At 39.0% G+C, this 21,180-nt stretch overlaps 1 protein-coding gene across 3 annotated transcripts; it reads left to right on the forward strand.

The window, feature by feature from the left end:
- The first annotated feature begins 201 nt into the window (after positions 1 to 201).
- On the forward strand, positions 202 to 19,922 carry LOC122060553 (protein SMG7). Of its 3 annotated transcripts, XM_042623684.1 has the most exons (9): positions 202 to 476; positions 2,187 to 2,289; positions 11,682 to 12,054; positions 12,249 to 12,854; positions 12,997 to 13,119; positions 16,412 to 16,641; positions 16,773 to 18,703; positions 18,945 to 19,088; positions 19,267 to 19,922. In XM_042623684.1, exons 3-7 carry the CDS (start codon positions 11,983 to 11,985, stop codon positions 18,679 to 18,681), a joined length of 2,940 nt encoding a protein of 979 aa, XP_042479618.1. In that variant the 5' UTR covers positions 202 to 476; positions 2,187 to 2,289; positions 11,682 to 11,982; the 3' UTR covers positions 18,682 to 18,703; positions 18,945 to 19,088; positions 19,267 to 19,922. The 3 variants fall into 3 exon arrangements, with proteins under 3 accessions (XP_042479618.1, XP_042479619.1, XP_042479617.1); XM_042623685.1 differs by lacking the exon at positions 11,682 to 12,054 and having other exon boundaries at positions 18,954 to 19,088; XM_042623683.1 differs by lacking the exon at positions 11,682 to 12,054 and having other exon boundaries at positions 203 to 476.
- Positions 19,923 to 21,180: the final 1,258 nt, after the last annotated feature.

Consider the following 21,180-nt stretch of genomic DNA (forward strand, 5'->3'; position numbering starts at 1 on the left):
TCAATCCGATTTTTGTAACTATGCTGACGATCATCTTACGTGTTACATTGGCCCAACAAGCTGGACATTGTGTTAGCGGACTCCACAAGGGTCAAAGTTCAAACTTCATCGAACTCTCAAATTACGAAGATACCCTTGCATAGTCATCTCCTGTTGAGAAGTCCGACTCTTCTCGTCCCATAAATCAAGAGAGAGAGAGAGAAGGGGAAAAAAAAAGGGAAAAAGATTAAATATAGATAAGTCAGCCAGTCATGGTCGCCTCGTCGCCGCCTGGACCTAAAGCGAGAAAAGCTTGTGGATCAATGGACAAAACACCTTGAAGCCCTAGATTCGTTCCCCAAATTCAATCTCTCCCTCGGGGATTTTTGGTCTCTGAGGAACCAGGAAAATAAAGAAAGAAAAAGCTTTTCGACCGGCAGAGGAATCGATCGACCTTTGCACCGGAGTTGCAGATCTCCGTAGATCTGACTCAAAAGGTGAGTTTCTTCCTCGATCTCTCTTTTATCTCGTCTAAGGCTTAGATAAATAACTGTTGCAATGGATCCGATCTAGTGTTTGCTACGTTTTAGGATTTTCGTTTTTGAAGGAAATTTGTAGGATTATTGATTTTCTTTTTCCCACTCCCACCTGACAGTGTTTAGGAACTTTGGGGAAATCAACATCGCTAGGAAATGAAGGGGGAAAAAAGAAAGAAAAGAAAACGTTGAAATATCAAATTTAATTTTGTTTAATTTCATCGAGCCGTAAATTTGTTACCTTGCCTTTTGAATTCTTCTGAAAGTTTTCTATTTGTACAAATTTGTTGTTAAGTACTGGTTTTTGGTCAGTATTTTTCCGATTTGGATCCATTTCTGCTGGGCTGAGATGAATTTTGTTGTTTGACCATGGCCTAGCTGATAGTTATTCGTTTCCTTGATCGAAACCATTCCACAGCTAAAAAAAGATCTCCATTATTCCCATTATCATTATTTGAACCTTATCCAGATTATCATATTTGGCTGAATCATATTCAAATTATGTTGTCTGGTGAAGCCTGTCTGGTTGTGTATGTTAGGAAATCGTTGTACAATTTTGATGCCATAGGTTTGATAAAATAATCTAGTCGAAACTCTTATTGTTAATAGAGTTGTAATGGCAAAATAGGATTTCAGTAGCAGACTAATTAAGGTTGGACAAGGCTTTAAGAAGTTATATAGCATTAATTTCTATCGTTCTTTCTTTATTCTGCTTCTGATCTGGATCTTTCATGGATAATGGGTATTAGTAGAGTAAAAGATGTATATGGTGTATCATCTAATATGGAAAAATGTTGAACTGTAAAAGGAAGATAGGTTGCTTTGGAATCAATTTTGTATTCCAAATATGCAAGTGGGGGAAAAGAGAAACTACTCAAAAACTCTTGTCTGATATGTCAAAGGAATATGCCATGTATCATATATATATATATGTATGTATATATATATATGTATGTATGTATGTGTGTATACAAATCTTACTATAATTAAAGCAAATTTAACCCCTTCGGAGGAATACCTTTTCAATTGGGAATGTAGCTGTGGGAGTGGGAGCCATTATCTGAATATCGACTGCTTGAAATTGTGACAGATATGATGAAGCCGTAGAAAATTTTTTCTATCCTTTCGGGGTTGTCAGGGAAGAGAAAAATTTTCTTTAAGGTATTTAGTTCATTGGAAGTTGAGTTTAGCTCCCTCATAAGTTAACAATATCTCTTTCTTGCTACTTTAGCAATAATAGGAAGGTACTAATGATTGGTTCCACAAGATCGATGACAATATTCATTAAAGAAGTAAGTCTGAGTACTTGCTTTTATGGCAGAAAATGCTTTAGAATGAGATTGTCAAGCTATATCTTCTTATGTAAGTGGTGGATCTTCCTTAGCACATTGGCCAACTGCCATGATCTGCTACTTCAATACATTCCATGTCATCAGCAGTTGTCTTCTAGGTGTAAATGCCTAAAAAATCTCACATGTAGTCATCATCAGTTGTCCCCCCAATAAGTATAGGGCAATAATTATTATTTCAAAAATCTTGCATGTTTTCCATTTGTGTGCACATAAATTTTTGCTTCCTTACCCTTTGTTTCATTTGAGATTTTGTGATGAATGCATGTTTTGTGCAGGATTTAATGATATTTGCTGGGTGTTAAATGTTTTTTTTTTGCAGGTAAAAACTGCATCGTGCATATATTTGATGGATGATGACTGTTCAGATGGATAGCTTGGCTGCTCCTTCATCACGGGAGCTTGTCCAACGTCTTTACAAGAAGGTATATTATTGCATTTGTGGTATATGTCTCATCTTTTAAATTTTGAATTTTGTACATATTGCATGAAAATGAAATTTGTTCCCTTCCAGTTGGTCAAGCATGTGGTTTTTGTGCTGTTTGAAGCCTGATTTTATACACAATGCATCCGTAAAAGGGGGGGGGTCTCATGTGCACTCTCGTACACACTAGTTGGTCACTATTTGAAAAATAACAAACAATACCACAAGGTAATACATGGTTTAGCAATGTGCCTACATCCACGGTGCAAATGATGTCTTGATCTACAACCTAGATCCGGCCTTAGTATAATGCACAAGACAATTCCTTCGACTGCACCCATGGTCAAGAGCACAACTTCCAAGTCGTATTGCACCCATTACACATGAGCACTAACCCCCAATTCGTATAGCACCTACGACATAGGAGCACCCACCCCTAGATTCTTGTAGCACCCATAGTTATTAAGGCGGCACCAAGGCGCTGGTAAGGTGACGGCGACACCTAGACGCCAAGGCGGTTCCAAGAGGGTAAGGCTGTAGGCCGCTTTAGTTGTAGTTCATAAGGGGACCGCCTTAACCAATAAGGCGTCACTTTATGCGCCTTATGTTCGCCTTATGTACGCCTTATGATGCCTTGTGTACATTTTAAAAATAACTTGATTTTTAAAACTGATTTACATAGATTCCAAATATTATTTCATGATTGGCAAGTGTATGAAGAAGAATACATTTGAGATGCATGGGATCAAGTCTATTAAAACTAAAATCTAAAACTCAACTAAAAGAAAAACACGATTCACAATTTCACATTCACAAATGCAAGGGTTTCTCAATAGTTTACTAGCCAACGATGAGCCTTCCTCCTTCGATTCTTACTATGGCGGCAAGGATCCTTCTCCGGCTGCCTCCGGCGAAGCTTCGTACCCCCCTCTCCAGGTATGTTGTATTTTTTTTTTTTCTCTTCTTTCGTCTTCATTCTTCATGCTATGGTGACTGGTGAGTGCTGGTTTTTTTTTTTTTTCTTCTTCTTTCTTCTTCATTTTTCTCCCTTCTTTTGTCTTCATTCTTCTTCATCATACGGTGAGAGCTCAATGCTTTGACTTTTTTTTTTCCTTCTTTCTTCTTCATCCTATGGCGAGCTCTTTCTTCTTCATCCTACGGTGAGAGCTCAGTGCTCTATCGTTTTTTTTTTAACAAATGGACATGGAGGTCTTAAGGAACTAACTACTAAAGCCAATTTTTATGAAGTTATATGAATTCTGAATTCTGCCATTACCTTCTGTTTCTGTCCCTTACTTTATATTTCTGTTCTTGCATGTTTCTCTCAATTCAACCAGTGATTGGAGTTCTATCTTCTCCTTTCTTCTCTCAAAATACTTGTATATTTTAAATCTTATTTTCTTTATATTTATAATTTCGTTTCATAATTATGTATTTATATTATATGTTAATATGTTATGATGATGATTGTTGATTGATGATTGATGAAGATGAACTTAGTTTATTCACTTTATTTGTTTTCTTGATGAATATCTTGCATTGGTATGAAGTATGAACCTTTAATATTTATTCAGGATATGAGTAGTAAGATTCAACTAGGATTTGAGTCAGATAGAATGGTTTTATAAAAAAAATAACACAGGAATGCTTCATTCAATAAGGTGATGCCTTATCGCCAAAACGCTCCGAAAGACCCTCAAACGCCTCAATCACCTCACCGCCTTAATAACCTTGGTAGCACCTACTACACGGGAACATCGACCCCATTACTAGATTCAACACAATACCGACTCTGTTTGGAGCTATAATCCCAACTACGCTTGTCACACACCCACACTAGAACGCTTACACCGAAAATTAGGTTTACAAAGAACTCCTAAGGGCTTGTTTGGTTGCGCAAATCTATTGGCGCATTATCGAATTTGGGCATTTTTCGATTGAGAGACATTCTATTGAACAATCTTCGTACCAGAAAAATTGTTTGGTTACCTTGAGGCTGTGACATGATTCTTCCTGGAAAACTGTTTGGTTATCTTGATTCTGTGAAGTGATTCTTCTTGGACAACTGCTTGGTTAGCTCTTCAAAACTGATCTCTTTGCTTCTAGGTCTTCTTTAGGTGGTAGCTTCCTTGTCTTGTGGATTTGGTTGGACACTTCAATGGCAAAGCTTCAACGTCTCATAGGAAGGGGAAGAGACTAGAGAATTGTGATCCTCCCTCCTACCAAACCCTAGCTCTTAAAATAGGGGGGGAAAACCCCCATAGTAATTCTTATCAGAAATATGCCCTTTCATATCAGAAAAATACCTAAATTTTGAAAATGCAAAGAGCATATCACTTCTGTAAGATGTCTGCAAGTGAGAGAGAGATTCATCACTCTACCTTGAAGGAGGTCGGTTGGAGGAGATGCTGAAGAGCTTGAGAAACCGGGAGATGGAGATTGGCTTCCTTGGTAGGCCAAAGGTTGAAGGTAGAGCTGTGGATAAACGAACAGAGCTATCTCGACTTTTGTCATTCATTACAGAACTAATCTTTTTATATGATGGCCTAAAATAGTCTTTCATATCTGAGAATATGTATAGAGATAAGCTCAGGTTTGTATGACTTTCTTTCAGAAAAAAGGTGATTCTTTGGAATTACTTGGTTCCCTAATGAATTTAATTCTAGGCAAACCAAACAAAATCACAGATTGCGATTCTATGGAAAGTAAATCCGGGGATTTACACAATCAAACACACCCTAAAAACGTCAAGTCTACTCTTAACCCCCAGAGCAAACTTACATTCAATGACAACCAAAATATTTAACAAAAAATAGGGTACCCTTTCTGACTTCTTTTGTCTTAAGTCAGTGAACACCTTCTCAGACAAGGTATAACAACCACAACTCAATCCTTGGTCCTTCAAGCTCCAGTAAACTGATGTCAATCTAAAAACGAGCAGACAACTTCCTGTAATATTGCTTTACAGAGAACAGCTTCACATGAACAATAAACTAATACTGTGAAACCCAACCTTGCTGCCCTCCTTTCAGTGCAATAAGAGATCAATAAATTCAGACATGTAGATAACTACTCTAATATCCGCAGAACAGTAGTCGATAATCAGAATATATAAATCCGATAAACCTTGCTGAAATTGACTCAAGTGCATAAAATAATGAATCACACTTTTTTACCTGAACCTGCTGTAACTCCTTTAATATGAACTCAAATTAAAATCTGTATATACTCACAACATCTGGAGATAATACGGCATAAACAATCGTAAACAGCAACACACATAGCACATCCTTCTACCTGCTTCAGATCTTCATTAGGTAGTGCCAATAAGATTCTGATCTTGTGTTCAGAAATAGCAATATGAAAGAGAAGTACGGCAGCAACAGTTTTCGACTCAATTCATTGCTATTTTTCTTTCAACCATGCTGTTTTATAATCTCAACTGATTCTGGTATATAGAGAACCTCTTATATCACAGTAGCAGCATCCTCCTAATCTTTTGGATATTCTCAGTATCTCTCAATTGTGCTGCTCTATCTCTCTCAGCCTTTTTTATTTTTCTCAATTGCAACTCGGTTCTGCAACTGGTGGTGAGCGTCAAACGGGTCTGCTCCTAGGAGGCCTTTTATATCGCATGTGATGTATTCCAGCAAAGCCGACTCTCTTGATCTTTCTCTCATTCTCTATCACCAACTAGGTTCTTAAGAGGAGTTCACGCACAAGAGAGAAGTCCCATCTCTACTGAAATTCTTCTCTTCTTGGACTGCTATATTCTTTTTTCCGAAACTTCTTTATCTCTCTATTTTTTATTTGCAGCTCAGCTGTACATGCACAGGGAGTTTTCAGATGGTTTGGAACTGCTCCTATACTCCTAAATCGGCAACTTGGTGTCCAGGTTCAACTGAGAGTGAGGGAGAGATACCCACTCAAAACTGTCTGGCTGCCTTTCTTCTTATCAATTTCAACCGTAGTAATTAGTTTAGGACTTTACTCTTTCATGTACTCTAGCTGCTAGCTCAAAGTCCTTGAGATCTAACTTCTTGCTTGCTGAAATAGCTACCCACGAATGATATAAAGATCTCATTTTATTTTCAAACCCTTCTATCGATTAGTAGGTGAACAAATAAGTTGCCGATACTTGGACTTAAATACAAGGTTTAAAATCTTGCTCTTGCTCCCCATCTTACTATTTCAAAAAAGAGGGATCTCGCTAGATCTCGCCGAGATCTTGTATTTTTTCCCGGTCGACTCGGTGGTTGGTCTCGGCGGCTATGGTCTTTGTAGCCCCCTGAAAGTTGGTATTTACCCTATTTTAGGCCTTTTAAACACAATGGAAACATCAATTTTTTAAAACTCAAACCTAAAATTGTACTTTGACTTCATACCTTATGTAAGTAGTCTCCGACTCTTCGGACCTTAGGCTAGTGTGCTCTATTCCACAATCAACATTTGATAGTCAACACATGACACAACATAATCATAAGAATTTAAAAGACATCATATATAAGAAAGCAACTCTAAATGTGGATGAGGAGGTAATATTCTCTACTCTTTAAGTTTCAATGAGTGTAAGAATGGAGATCCTCAGGCAAAAACATTAAAATCTTTGCTCCTTAGTGTTTTTTCTTCAAAAAAGTAGAGAGAGAGAGAGAGGCGAGATTTGGCGAGATCTCGAGATCTCGGTCGAGTTTTTGTACAATTTATATCTCGGCATGCATCTCGTCACCTTTTTGAAAAAACGAGATATTAGAAGGATCTCGCCGAGATCTTGAACCATGCTAAAATATCCTTTGTTGTAAAGAACTACTTCTATTCAATATCACATGTAGAATTCCCATTGTACTGCTGCTCCATTATATCATTTACCAATCAGCTTTGCTTCACTTTTTGTAATGCATGCGTTTATCACTTGGGCAGCAGTCTATGGTTCTTCATGTATAAGTTGATGAAATGGTAATGGGCTGCTGACATCATATAATTGAACCAAAGTGACTCAACTAGGCTGAACCATATAATTGAATTGTCCCTTGGTTAAACCATCGAACCATTATCAACTAAACATAAACTTGGCCCAATAACTGAACCCCATGAACTGAACCACAAGCATTTGCTCTTGTATTGGCACCAATGACAATATACAGTATGCTGCTCAACACATTGACAAAAAAAAAAGGATAGTCTGTGATCTGGCAGCTAATTCTAGTACATTCCCTCCCCATTCCTTTCATCTTGGCTTGAAAAGATGGAAGACCCTATGTTTGCATCGTTACTTTCTGGGCAATAATAGTCTGTTGGATTTCCAGTTCACTAATTATTAATGTACGTCTATGTATGTGGTTGTTTGTATTTGAGACTGGTGGTATTTATGTAGCAAAAATCTTTCACAATCAAAAATTTTAAATCAAGTGAATATATTATGAATTGGGGGGAAAGGGATTGTTGTTGCCGAGTGTGTGGTGTTTATATTGTTTGAGAAATAAAGCGAGGTGATGTTATCCCGGGTTCAATAACCTTGATTATGGGTCACTATGGGCCCATATGAGTGCTAAATGGTTTAACAATTAAAGATAGTGGCAATTTTGTAAATATGATTAACAATTGTGATGCCTAATGAGTAAATATAATAGAGTAGGAGCCTAATTGGAAGCAATTATTTTAATGGGTGTAATTCTCAAAATAAAAAGATGAAGATTAAGAATCGATTTAATGAAGGAGGGCCTGTTTGCAAATTGAATAAGATAGGGTTTAATGGGATTTGGTTATGTCGTTGCAACCAAATCAAAATCCCCAATAGACAGATCTTAGGGAGGTGAGAACACTACCAGAATTGAGAAATTTTAATCACAAAGAAAGAAGTAAGAAGATATGTGATGGGGACATCAAGACATACAGCCAAAGGAAGAAGAAGACACAACCTTCTTTGTGGTTGGAGGATTAGAAGGAGGAAGAAAAAAAAAAAAGAAAGAAAAGGAAGGCTCGATCCAGCCTTCCCAGCGCTGGATCGAGTCCTCTCCTTCCTTTCTTTACCAAGATTGTGTAGCCCCCACCAAATCTGATATGTTAGTAGTTTTATTTCCTAGGATTTTGCCAAGATTGTGTGGCCCCCACCCAAATTTGATATGTTAGTAGTTTTATTTCTTAGGATTTTGTTTATTTGAGTCTTTAAGTCAATTAGGAAACTAAGTAAATATCCTATTGATTTCTTTTTAGAAAGTTTCTTTGTTTATGAAATGGCATTCCTAGAATATTCTTTTCTTTTTAGTAATTAGTCTCTTATTTATGTAAGGCCATTGGCCACTGTTCCAAAATTATTGAATGAAAGAAAGCCAAAAGCAGCGTCTCTCCCTCTCTCGCAATTCTCTCTCTATCTCGTCTCTCTCCCTTTCACGTCTCTCTCTTTCTCGACTTTCATCTCTCTCTTTTGCTGTTTCTGTCCTCTCTGTTGCTGTTGCACTATTGTAGCCATTGTTCATAGTAACTGGAGATCACCTCCATCGAATAGATCCCACTTGGGTTGCTGCTGAGTTCCTCTTCAACAAGTTGGGCTGTTGCTGAGCACTACATCATCAAGCTGAACCTTGTCAAATAAGGTGGACTGCACCTCTGTTTTGGAGGACTTCGGCTTCTCCAGTTCTCCGCAAATTAGGATAGCAAGAAGGTAAGTAAAACCCCCCTGTTCAACATCCATTAACTGCCTATTATCCCCATTATCTCCTCACTGAAACCTGAAATTAATCTCTGTTTTTCAAGCCATCTATTTTCTGTTATCCTAAAAAAAAATCCTTGCTGTTTTACCTTATTAGTTGACTGATTTTAGAGAACTGCGTGGGTTGCTTACTATGCCTAGTGTCTTGATTGATTTGTGCTAAACGTAATACATATTTGCTGCCATGTTCCCTTCCCCATACCCCCATTTGACGCTTAGGTAGTTTAAGTGTTTTTCATGCTTAGATTATTATTGACGGATGCTGCCTTGTTAATTAGTCTATTATCTTGCATGTTAAATCTGTACTTTGCTGAGCAACTTTGAACCCAACCCAATTCAAGACCTATTGAGTATTCCTTACTCTAGTGGATTGACCCCCTTGTAGGAAACCTAGTTGTCCAGGAACCCTCCCTACATCAATATGACTTGAAGAGTCTCACCCAAGCCTATGCTAGATTCTCTCTAACCACTCTATCATCTCACCAGGAACATCATCTCACTGTAGTCTGTCTCTCATAGAAGAATGGTAAAAACCAAATTTCATTCAAATTCTTAACTCTTTTTTTCCAAAAAGCTTACATGCAGTCCTTTTATAGTCTCGTTTGGAGAGTTCTAGACCCTCATTGTCATTGGGTCTTCCATCTATACTTAATGGTTTGTACATTTCTAAGGACTTTCATTGGGACTCTTTTGAAGAAATTTAATTAATTTTACATTTTCAAGGTCTTTCATAACTATTAATGAAATACCTATTGACATCCCCAAGATTTTACAACTTTAGAAGACTAGATACAACTAACTAGTTAAATTTGTACGAGCCATTTATCTCTCATTTATGGGTCTTCAGATTAGTCTCATTACAATAGAAAACATAAAAATCCCAGCCCATGACCCATATAACCTATTTGGCTTGAATATTTGTGCTGGAACCTCTTTGATCTACATATGGGTTTCATATTTTATTTTGAAGTTGAATCATCATCTGCAACCCACGATACTTACTAGTAGCGGTAAACCCCAAGGCAAGAATGGAGGAAGCTCCTACTTACTAGTAGTGGTAAACCGCAAGGAAAAAATGGAGGAAACTCTTTCAAAACCGATTGACTCGAAATTGCAGTGTAAGCAACAAACATGAGAATCAATGAGGAATTAAAAAAAAAAAGGGGGGGGGGACGTACCTAGTGCATGAGGCTCCTGCCACTGTAGGATCTGGGGAGGGTCATAATGTAGGCAGAATCACCCCTGCTTCGCGGAGAGGCTGTTTCGCAATTCAAACCTTTGATCACTAGGTTGCAATGATAGAGATTGGTGTTTTAATAAAAAGGTTGTTGTGGTTGCTCTCGTTGGAGATCATCATGCTGTTCTATCTAATATGTCTCTTTCTAGTATTGTTCATTCTGCAGGTCTGATTTTCTTCATTAATTCTGTGTTATATCTGATATAAATTTCGTCCTCTTTATTCTTCCTTGTTTTCTTGGATTATTTCACATTATTTACTGCTGTACTGGTTCTAGGGGTAATTGTAGATCAACAGAATCAGGTTGATTGTGTTAGTTGCATCCTCTTTCTTCCTGTGGCTTTGGGTACAACTACCTCTCTTGGAGGCTACTCATGATACCGAGTTTTTGGTTGAAACTCAAAGGAAGTTGTGGATTATCTTCTTGAAATAAAACCTGGGCCTATAATTACAACCCTATATGATTTCGGGGAATTTTTTGTTCAACTTGATGGTTTGCATTGGAGGGGTCTTTCCCTCCTGGGGTGGGGTAGTTGGTTGGCATTGGGAGATGTTGGAAATTGTATACTTTCTGGTCCTTTTTGATTCCTCCCTGTTATCCGGGGAGTGATATTTCTTATTCCTAGCAAAATGGTTTGCCTGACTGTTGTACTGTTGAAAGTTAATTTGTTGAGATTTTTTTTGGTAATGAATTTGAGGCTTGACACTTCATAATGTCTTTCTGGATGGTTGGCATCTTTATTAGTCTGGATTAATATTAATGTTGTATTTGTTGTAACCCTGGAAGGAGTCATGAGTGGTAAATCTTATTTTGCATCATTGGAAATTATTTAGTCTGTTCTTCAAATTTTGGTTTCTTTTGTGACTCACTAGGATGTTTTGTGTTATATATAGAATTAGCCTGACATGGGAATAATTATTATTGTTATGGGAAGGAGCTGTTGGCATGGCTCCTTGTTGAAGGGCCTCCAAACAAATATCTGCTGTTAAGTTTGTCTCGAATTCTTGACCCGTTTTGAAGATTGACCCGCTTTGACATATTTTGGTGGTGACCTGAATGAGAAGTTTTCTGATATCTGTGATGGGAGCAGAGGGGTTGGGCCAATAGGCCCAAGCCTGGAGCCCATCACTGATCTCGTATATGGTTTGATCGGATTGATCGCGACCCAATGGGTCGACTCGCGACTTGGAGTCTATATAATGTACTATTGTCATGTTGAAAAAGTCATTGTATTTTGGGGGTTTATCGAGCTAGGGTTTCTGGGCGAGTTTTCTTGCCTCTGCTTGGGTGTAATCTCTCTTCTACATGGTGAAACATCTTCTTCTTCGCCCGAGGACGTAGCACACCACACTGGTGTGTGAACCTCGTTAAATCTCTATGTCGTGCGGATCTTTTGTCTATTTATTTTTGTATTTCTTGGTGTTTGATCTAACATTTGCCACGTGCCAGTTCTGTTGACAGCTTGTTGAGTTTCACCTTTGGCAGCTTCAGGTTAACTTCATCTTGACCATTGAAAATACAAGGATAGAGGCTGTGACATGGTGAGCCAGAACTTGACATGTGGCTAATTGGGGGTGGGATCTCCCATATGATGGTCAGTTTGACCAAAGATGACCTCCATGTGGGTCAAAAAGGCCTGACCATGTTCCCTTGCAGGAAGTCTTTGCCCTGTCATCATCATCAGCATGTTGTTTTGTTGGAGTTACCTTACGTCAATTATTTGCTAATCATTTAGAAAGAAAAATTTCAGATGAAGCACAATGTAGCATGGTCAACATTGATGGTGATGCAGCGGGCCTCAGTATTCTTGGATTTCATTGCTGTAATTTAGCTTTAGAACCTTGAGTTACTGCTTATTTGTGTATATAATTTTGTTCTTATTATTATGTTTTGGCTCTTTAGCCTACCTGATACATGTTTCAGTTCTTTCTATATGTAGACCGGGAGTCATGTTGAATATAAGAAGTGAAAGGTCTTAATAACATGTTCTTTTCATTGAAATTGTTCTTTGCACAGAATATTGAGTTGGAGAATAAGCACCGGAAGTCGGTGCAGGCAAGAATTCCTTCAGATCCCAATGCATGGCAACATATGCGTGAGAACTATGAAGCAATAATTCTTGAGGATCATGCTTTTTCTGAACAACATGATATAGAGTATGCACTATGGCAGTTGCATTACAGGAGAATTGAGGAGCTGAGAGCCCATTTCAGTGCTGCTTTAGCTTCTACAGGGTTGACTACTTCTCCAGGTGTGAAAGGTCCCGCTCGTCCTGACCGTATTGCTAAAATCCGTTCTCAGTTTAAAACCTTTCTTTCAGAAGCAACCGGATTTTATCATGACCTAATATTGAAAATTAGAGCAAAATATGGTTTGCCTCTGGGTAATTTCTCTGATGATCCGGAGAATCAAACCATTATGGCAAAGGATGCAAAGAAGTCTGCTGAGATGAAAAAAGGCTTTCTGTCCTGTCATCGCTGTCTGATATATTTGGGTGACCTTGCACGCTACAAAGGATTATATGGAGAGGGTGATTCCAAAACTCGTGATTATGCAGCTGCTTCAAGTTACTATATGCAAGCTGCCTCACTGTGGCCTTCGAGTGGCAACCCCCATCATCAGGTTCATTCCTTTGGTTCCCTTGTCATACTTGATTTAGCTTTGAACAAATTTTCTGTTGGCAAATCCATTTCAATTTCCAATTCTTGGTTCTGTTATGATTCTAATCTTTTGCATGGGATGCAAATCCTTTGCCTGTTCTCAGCTTGCAATACTGGCTTCTTATTCTGGAGAAGAACTGGTGGCAATTTACCGGTACTTTAGGAGTCTGGCAGTGGATAGTCCTTTTACTACTGCAAGGGACAACTTGATTATTGCATTTGAGAAGGTATTACTTTGTGCATGATAACTGGTGAGATAATAAATGTTTGTTTTGTTTCTACTGTGTGCCCTTTGATTGGCCTTTTCTTTTACCTGAGATTCACTAGTCCATTATGTAGTTGAGAGTCATGCTGGATTCATTGTATGAAACTTATTCAACTTTAGATGGCTATAGTTTTGTGCGCTGATTATATATATGTGCTGATAAATAGATGTGTAAATGTTGATAGTCCTCAATTTTTTTTTATTTTCAAGTAAGTTTTATGCTTAAATAAAGCAGTGTCATATGTACATTCACCGTATCAACAGTTTGTTATCTGTAGAGAATAATGATCTCTCTGTCTCTGTATATAGATTTTTTAGTTGATTTATTTTTTCTATATTCTTATTTTTAATCTATAATTAGGCTTCATTAGTATAATTGGTATTGTGCATGAGAATGAGTTTCTTAGTTGAGCTTAGGATTATGGAGAACCTTGGAAGTTTCCTAGTGGAAGCTGAGATGGCAGGCTGCTAAACATTGTATCCATAGTTGTCAAGGAGTGCCTAGGAGTCTAGGCTCTTTCTTGGGGCCAAGGCGACAACACTTGTTATTGAAATGTCACGAGTTTACACTAATTTATGTTTATTGTTTTGTTTTTCTGATGAATATGCTTATATAATAGCCCTATGCTTTGTTTATTATATGTTGATTTTTTCATAATAGGTTATTACTAGCCTAATTATATCATATTATATTGATATAGCTTCTATGTTGCATATAAGCATAATTATATAAAATTATCACTGCGATTTTACGTATAGTCATAAATAGCATGCCTAGGGTGCCTAGGCTTGCTTGGTCACCGTGACAACTATTATTGTATCCATTTTTATTTATCTGTTAATTGATGGGTTTCAATTCATAGCACATCCCTATATGATGACAGAAATTTTAGCTGAGAAGTTTCAAAATTCAACAGTGAGCATTATGAGGAGAAAATTCTATTAAGTGGTGAAGTACAGTGCTGCTATGGACCTGGACATTAATGATGTGCCCATTTAGGTCCCTCATCAGATGGGTGGTCTGGATTTGCCATGTCGATTTCTAAACGTCCTAGTGATGTATAGCTATTACATTATGACTCTTCCAATGTAACGCCTCAGCCCCATTAACCGTAGCACAATATTGTCATATTTGGCCCATGAGTTCAAGGCTTTAAAACGCTTTTTGCCATGTTAAGAAAGTTTTTCACACCCTCACCGATCTTCCAAATCCACTGGTACTAAGCTGCTTATTGGTGGGGACCCCTCAATTATCTACCAGATGTGTTCGATACACTTGCCGTATCTTGGGTGTCACATTTTCCTCCACAGGTATATGAACTGTTGTAATGGAACCATATGGATTTCTGCTGAACATGTTGACCATTTGGTAGCCTCTTCTAATTTTGATGTTAGAGTTTAGCAGAGTAGATACTGGCGATCATATTCTCTTGAGCCTAAGTCAGATACTCATGGGAATACTTCTGCCAAGGATCTCCGATCACTGAGATTGCAACCATTAACTGCAAACAGGGCAGAGAATTATAACCTGATTTCAAGGGAGAGCATATGCAACGCCATCACCATCGCTACCCCCTCCTGTGCAACTCCAGACCTGCAATTGTAACCATTAACTGCCAATCCGATCCACCTTGCACCATCAAGGAGCAGTTGGTTTTACCGGAGGAGTTGGCATTCGTCGAAGTGGATTTCGCTAGGGCTTCCAGGTACCTGGTTGCAATATCTCTTTGAGGGCCGAGTGTTGAGAGCTGGTGAAGCCTACAAATTGGAAAATCTGAGCAGCAACCTTCGATATGCATGCCCCCTCTTGAGGAGAGAGGGACCTCTGGTTTCTCCATCGTTTCTGCTCATGACGATGATCTGTAATGGGGAAGGTGATTGCAGAGATTTCATGGAGAAAGGAGAACTGATATCTCCAAAAACCCTAACTTGGGACGTTCAGATCTCTCAAGTTTATAGAAGTGGTTTTCAATAGGAACTTTTAATGGATGGTCCACAGAAAAGGCTGCGACTCAGAGCCTTTAATTTAGAATCTGTCGTATTTTCCTTATCTGTGTACAAATCATTGGATCAGAATATTTTCATAAAATAGGTGTTTATAATCAAGGTCTATTAAAATGTATGTGTACTCTTAAATTTACTGCCACAGCCCTAATTTGTTTCAATTTAAATTTGTACAATGGCATTTTCGTAGTTATATTGTGCAGAAACAAAATTGATTCTGTCAGGTGCATAGTTGTCAAGGAGTAGCCTAGGTGTGCAGGCGGCTTTGTCTGGACTGGTGCCTTGGTCGCCTAGATGCCTTGCTGGTGATGCCTTAAAATTCCTCCCCTAGACCACCTGCTTCGCCTAGGCACCGATTAGGAATTGCCGTGAAGTAGATTTGAATCCAGAATGAAATAGAACTGAGAAATGCACTAAAAAGCAAACAGACTCAGACAGAAAGACACTTATATATTCACTAACTACAGCTATGGTCAGGTGCGTACCAAATGTTGATTCTGATATTCTGTTCCATAATTGATACCATTTCACTGTTACCAAACGCCAATCCTACTCCCAAAATCAGGAAATCAGGAAAAATTAATTCTACCTGGAACTAGCGGAATGGGACTGGGATGGTGTTATCAAACGAGGGCCTAAGGGATCAAATTTGATGCAATTCAAATGAGATACGATGGAGTTATAACTGATTGTGACTAACCAAAAGTAATAGCCGAAACAGGGTTTTGCCTCAAGCTTCAATGAGAAGTAGACTGATTTGGTGAACATTTTAAGGGATGGACATAAAATTATGAGGGATAGAGAAGTAAGAAATCCACCTATGATGCTAGTGGAATCTCACTAGTTAGCCACCTGAGAATCACAGTATCACACCAAGCAATATTGCAAATTTCTCACTTCACATGATCAAATCTTTACTCCTATAAATCGTGGTGGGTGGGGGTTCTTCTGGCCTGACATCCTATATGTAGCATGTCAGAAGGTTCAAATCAAATACTAACATGTAATTCTTAATTCCTGTTACTAAAACCAAGTTAAAACAGACCCTGCGAGAGCTAGATTTCCCTCCTTTTCCTTACTGCTGCATAAATTGATTAGTGAAATGAAAGATTGAACTGTGTTACTGCTTTCTGCAGGTGTTTCTAATATTTAAATGTGTAGTGTAGTATTGCTGAAGATGTTGCTTCATTTGTTTAGTTGCCACATAAATTCTTTGAGGTAGTCTTCAATTTACATTATATCTGTTGCAGAACCGTCAGAGCTACTCACAGCTACCTGGGGACACACAGAATTCTGTCAAGGTTGTCCCATTGCGAATGACTGGGAAAGGAAGAGGAAAAGGGGAAGGAAAGGTTTTATTGAAAGATACTAAACCTGAAGTCACTTCCAAAAAGGAGATAACAGCTACCATACAGGAGACTTTTAAAGCATTCTCCATTCGATTTGTCCGTCTAAATGGCATTCTTTTCACACGGACTAGGTCTTTAACCTCATACACGAAAACTCTGCTTCTACTTACATTTAGAGTGATTTGGCTTACGAACTAATTATGTCTGTAAATGCTTAAGTAACACTTCCTTGTATTTTCCTTTTCATTGTGTGTTTCTTCAGCTTGGAGACCTTTGGAGAAGTCTTCTCTTCAGTCACCAGTGATCTGCATGAACTTCTTTCTTCTGGGCCAGAAGAGGAGCTAAATTTTGGTTCAGATGCTGTTGAAAATGGTCTTGTCATTGTTAGGCTTGTAGCGATTCTTATATTCACAGTACATAATGTAAATAGGGATCTTGAAGGGCAATCATATGCTGAGATATTACAGCGTTCATTTCTACTTCAGAATGCATTCACTGCTGCATTTGAGTTTATGGGACACATCCTAAAGAGATGCATACAGTTGCAGGATCCTTCATCAAGTTATCTTCTACCTGGTATTTTGGTTTTTGTTGAATGGTTAGCTTGTCGACCAGATATTGCAGCTGGCAATGACCCCGAGGAAAAGCAAGCCGCTGCTAGATCACTCTTTTGGAAAGAGTGCATAGCCTTCCTAAACAAGCTAATGTCAAACAGATTATTCTTTGTTGATGATGACAAAGATGAGACTTGTTTTTTCAACATGAGCAGGTATGAGGAAGGGGAAACTGGCAACCGACTTGCATTGTGGGAAGATTTTGAGTTAAGGGGGTTCTTGCCTATTGTTCCGGCACAGCTAATATTGGATTTCTCGAGAAATCATTCCATTGGCAGTGATGGTGGGAACAAAGAGAAAAAAGCTCGTGTACAAAGAATTATAGCTGCAGGAAGGGCCCTTGCAAATGTAGTACGGATTGATCATCAAGGAATTTATTTTGACCAGAAGCTGAAGAAATTTGCTATTGGTGTTGAGCCTCAAATGTCTGAAGATTTCATTCTCTCTAGTTCAGATATAACCATGTCAAATGAAATGACACCAGATACTACTGTGGATAAGAAATTGAATTTGGGTATTGTGCACTCAAAAGCACAATATGTGGAAGGAGACGAAGAGGATGAAGTGATTGTGTTTAAGCCAACGGTTGCTGAGAAACCTGCCAGCATGGTTGCTCCAAAGTGGCCCTTGTATGAGATCCTTGAGCCTACTGAAAATGCTTCGAGAGGTGAATGGAATAGTTATATGGGTACTATTTCGGCTCCTCTTAATAATCTTTCATTACAGAGTGCTTTGGAAGCCAGTGCTCAACCATCTGCTTCTTTTGCTAATATTGTCCCTCAGCATCCGCAACCAATTAATATTAGTGCTTCAAAATGGCTTGCAGAAGAACAAGATTCTCTTGCTAATGGGATTATGAATCTCAGCTTCGCTGGCAATGGGACATTTCCCAAACCTGACATGCAGGGTGCCTTTGGTGTTGTACAGTCTCATGCGCCTTCATTTACTCTTCCTCCTGTGAATGCAACTGATGGAAGTATGTTATCAGGTGCAATAAAAGCCCCTGAGGCTGAGATACCATCAAAATTCGATTCAATCATGTCTTCAGGAGCAACTGCTGATAGTCTAATGGTGAAGCCATCGTCAGCCTTGCCACCAAATTCAAGGAAGAGCCCAGTGAGTCGACCAGTTAGGCACTTTGGGCCTCCACCAGGTTTTAGTCCTTTTCCTCCCAAGCATTTTGATGAACCCATGGCTGGTTCAGATTTGAAGAATGAGAATTTACCAATGGATGATTATAGCTGGTTGGATGGATATCAGTTGTCATCTACGGCCAAAAGCATTACACAGAACTCTATGAATCACATGACAAATTTGACCCCACATCTCATGAGCAGCAGTGCCTTGACTGGGGCAATCAACTTCCCTTTTCCTGGAAAGCAAGCTCCTAATGTGCAGGTGCAAGTGGAAAATCAGAAAAGCTGGCAGGAGTACCAGCTTCAGGAGCAAATGAAACTATACCAGGGACAGCAGCTTCAGCATGGGAATCAGCAATTTACTCCGCTGCCGGAGCAATATCAGGGACAGTCTTTATGGGCTGGTCGTTTCTTTGTGTGAGGTCTTTGTCAGAGCATAGATGGTAAGATATTGCTTGTTCAGTTGTTCCTGCATTACTTGAGATTCATGGCATTTTTCCCCTTTTCCCAAACTTGTATATGCTGAGTCCTGGGATTGAGCCCGTCTCCACCCTCCCGTCTTGTATCCCCACCTTGCAGCCCCACCCCCACCACAAATGATGCATCCACCAACTTCATCTAAAAAATGAAGTATGACTGCTGTGTACTGCTTTTTGCTGATTAAAATTTTTCTTTGTTCTTGAGGTTGCCAAGAATCTGTTATGGTGATTGCCCTGCAGCCTGGTGCACCTGAATTCGGCCTCCACCTTTCCTGGAGCCCTTTCAATGTTAATTTCTGTTGGAACTTGGATGGTCTTGGAGTGCAGCGGGCACCTGCTTCTGATACAGGTGAGTCAGGCACTCAACTCTAATTTACTCATGGACCTTGGCTTAATTTTTTTTTTTTTGCTTCCCAAATTTAATCCAAGTATTTTCAAGTAGAAAGCTACTTTATCTTTGAGTGGGGAACAAAGGAATTCCCCTCGTGGATGTGGTTGGACTGAGAATTCAATTATTTTGTTTGCAGCATGTGCCATGCTTTCCAGACCGGAGAAACCCAGATTGTGAAAGGGATAATAATGATTGGATATTCCTAAGAGTAAGTAAATGCCTTGTCAATGGGTTGGAAATTCATAATGTTCATCAACATCTTGGACGGGTTTGGTGCCTTACGTGCCAGGAAGTGTGGTGAAGTGGGGAATTACATGCTATTCTACTAAGCTGTGGAACTGGTCTTGCTGTTGGAGCAATGGTAATTAGTCATTGTCATCATCACTTTCAGCAGCGATAGTAGGTGGCTGATATCAAGTTAGATACCGTATAGGGTTATTAGAGCTACCTGCCTGCCTGCCTGCCTTTGAGAGGAGCATCAAGCGCTTGATATTGCTGGGAAGGGGGTTTGGTTTTGGAGAAGTCCAATGGGACAGCGTATGATAAGTAATGAACTAAAGCATATAGGTAAGTACTACTGCGTTATAGTTGGTGATGTTGCTGGCTTTCTGGATGAAGTACTACTGTCCATTGTTTTCCAAGTCCAATAACTCGATGGTAGTTGAAACAGTTGGCTTTCATTTCAGTTTGATTTAGATGGATTTGGAGCTTATGTTAATACCTTGATCTAAATACTTATGGTCTGGAATATTCAGAGTGCCATCTTTAATTCTTTTATGATTTCTCAGATCATAACATCGGCTATCATTGGTAACCAAGATATCAAGTTTGGCAGGTTTCGTGTTCTTTGAAAAACCCAGGTTCAAGGAGTGGTGAGAGAGTGAGACTATAAAAATCCCACTATTTCCAAAAAAATTCCCACTATTCTCCAAGCCTTTTCTTTCTCCTCACTGACAAACCCAACACCCACACTCTTCGAGCACCCTTAATAAGAAAACTTGTGGGACCATGCCATGGGCTGGACACCACAACAATTACCCCTCCAGATCCGGATCCTCTCTGATGACTTTCCCTCCGACCTCTCTCTAATTAGAGTTTAGGGCCATGCAATCCTAAGCGCGCCTATATCTGATTATTATTGGAGGGATGGTCATTTCAATCCTCTCCCCTCCATACTCATGATAGCTCTTTTGTACTTCGTGCTCACATGGTACTTATACCTTGGTATTCTACATAGTTCGTACTTCTCTTTTGCTGCCTATGGTCATAATGCTTCATATTTCTCCTTTGGCACTTGGTCATTTCTGACAGGATTTCCATATGCATGAATTTTTTTCAAATCTCATCAGTTGATTCTCCAGCACATCTCGTATACAATGGCACCTAATATCGATGTTTTTGGTTTCCAGTGTGATAGGTAGCATTCTTACTTAAATCCAGAGTACTTCGACTGTTCTACTTCATCACATATCTAGATTGCTTAAGCCTTACTCTTGAAGAAATATCTTTCAACCACATCTCTTTAGCTGCATACTGAAGTTATGTAGTGGATAGATCACAACATATTTTTGCAGCTTAGATTATCATGAAATAACTCTCCGAGCAAATGCATTACTGTTCAGTGATCTGTTCTAGGATTGGCAGGAAACTTACTAACCACTGACGACATATCCAATACATGGCCTTGTGCATTCCATAAAATATATGACTTACCTACAACCGATGCATCGGGAGCTTTCTCCATTTCCAGTTTCTCCTTCTCACTTGAAGGGAATTGCTTAGAGGTCAGCTTTAAGTGATTGGCGAGTGGTTTTCCTTACTAGCTTAAGCATATTTCATATATATATGTGGGAAAATGTAGGGTATGCCGTTGATATCAAGTATGCTAGCACCCATTGTGTGTCTCTCTCTTTTTCTTTTTTCTGAAATGACCTTCATATCCTTCCTGAATGATACTCCATCGTGTAATCCTATTGGTGCTATCTGCTAGCATACTTGATATGCCAAATGTTTAACAAAAAGGACCACGTCATTGGTAGACTTGAGCTTG

This window comes from Macadamia integrifolia, chromosome 14 (genome assembly GCF_013358625.1).
Source record: "Macadamia integrifolia cultivar HAES 741 chromosome 14, SCU_Mint_v3, whole genome shotgun sequence".
In the NCBI taxonomy this organism is placed as follows: Eukaryota; Viridiplantae; Streptophyta; class Magnoliopsida; order Proteales; family Proteaceae; genus Macadamia; species Macadamia integrifolia.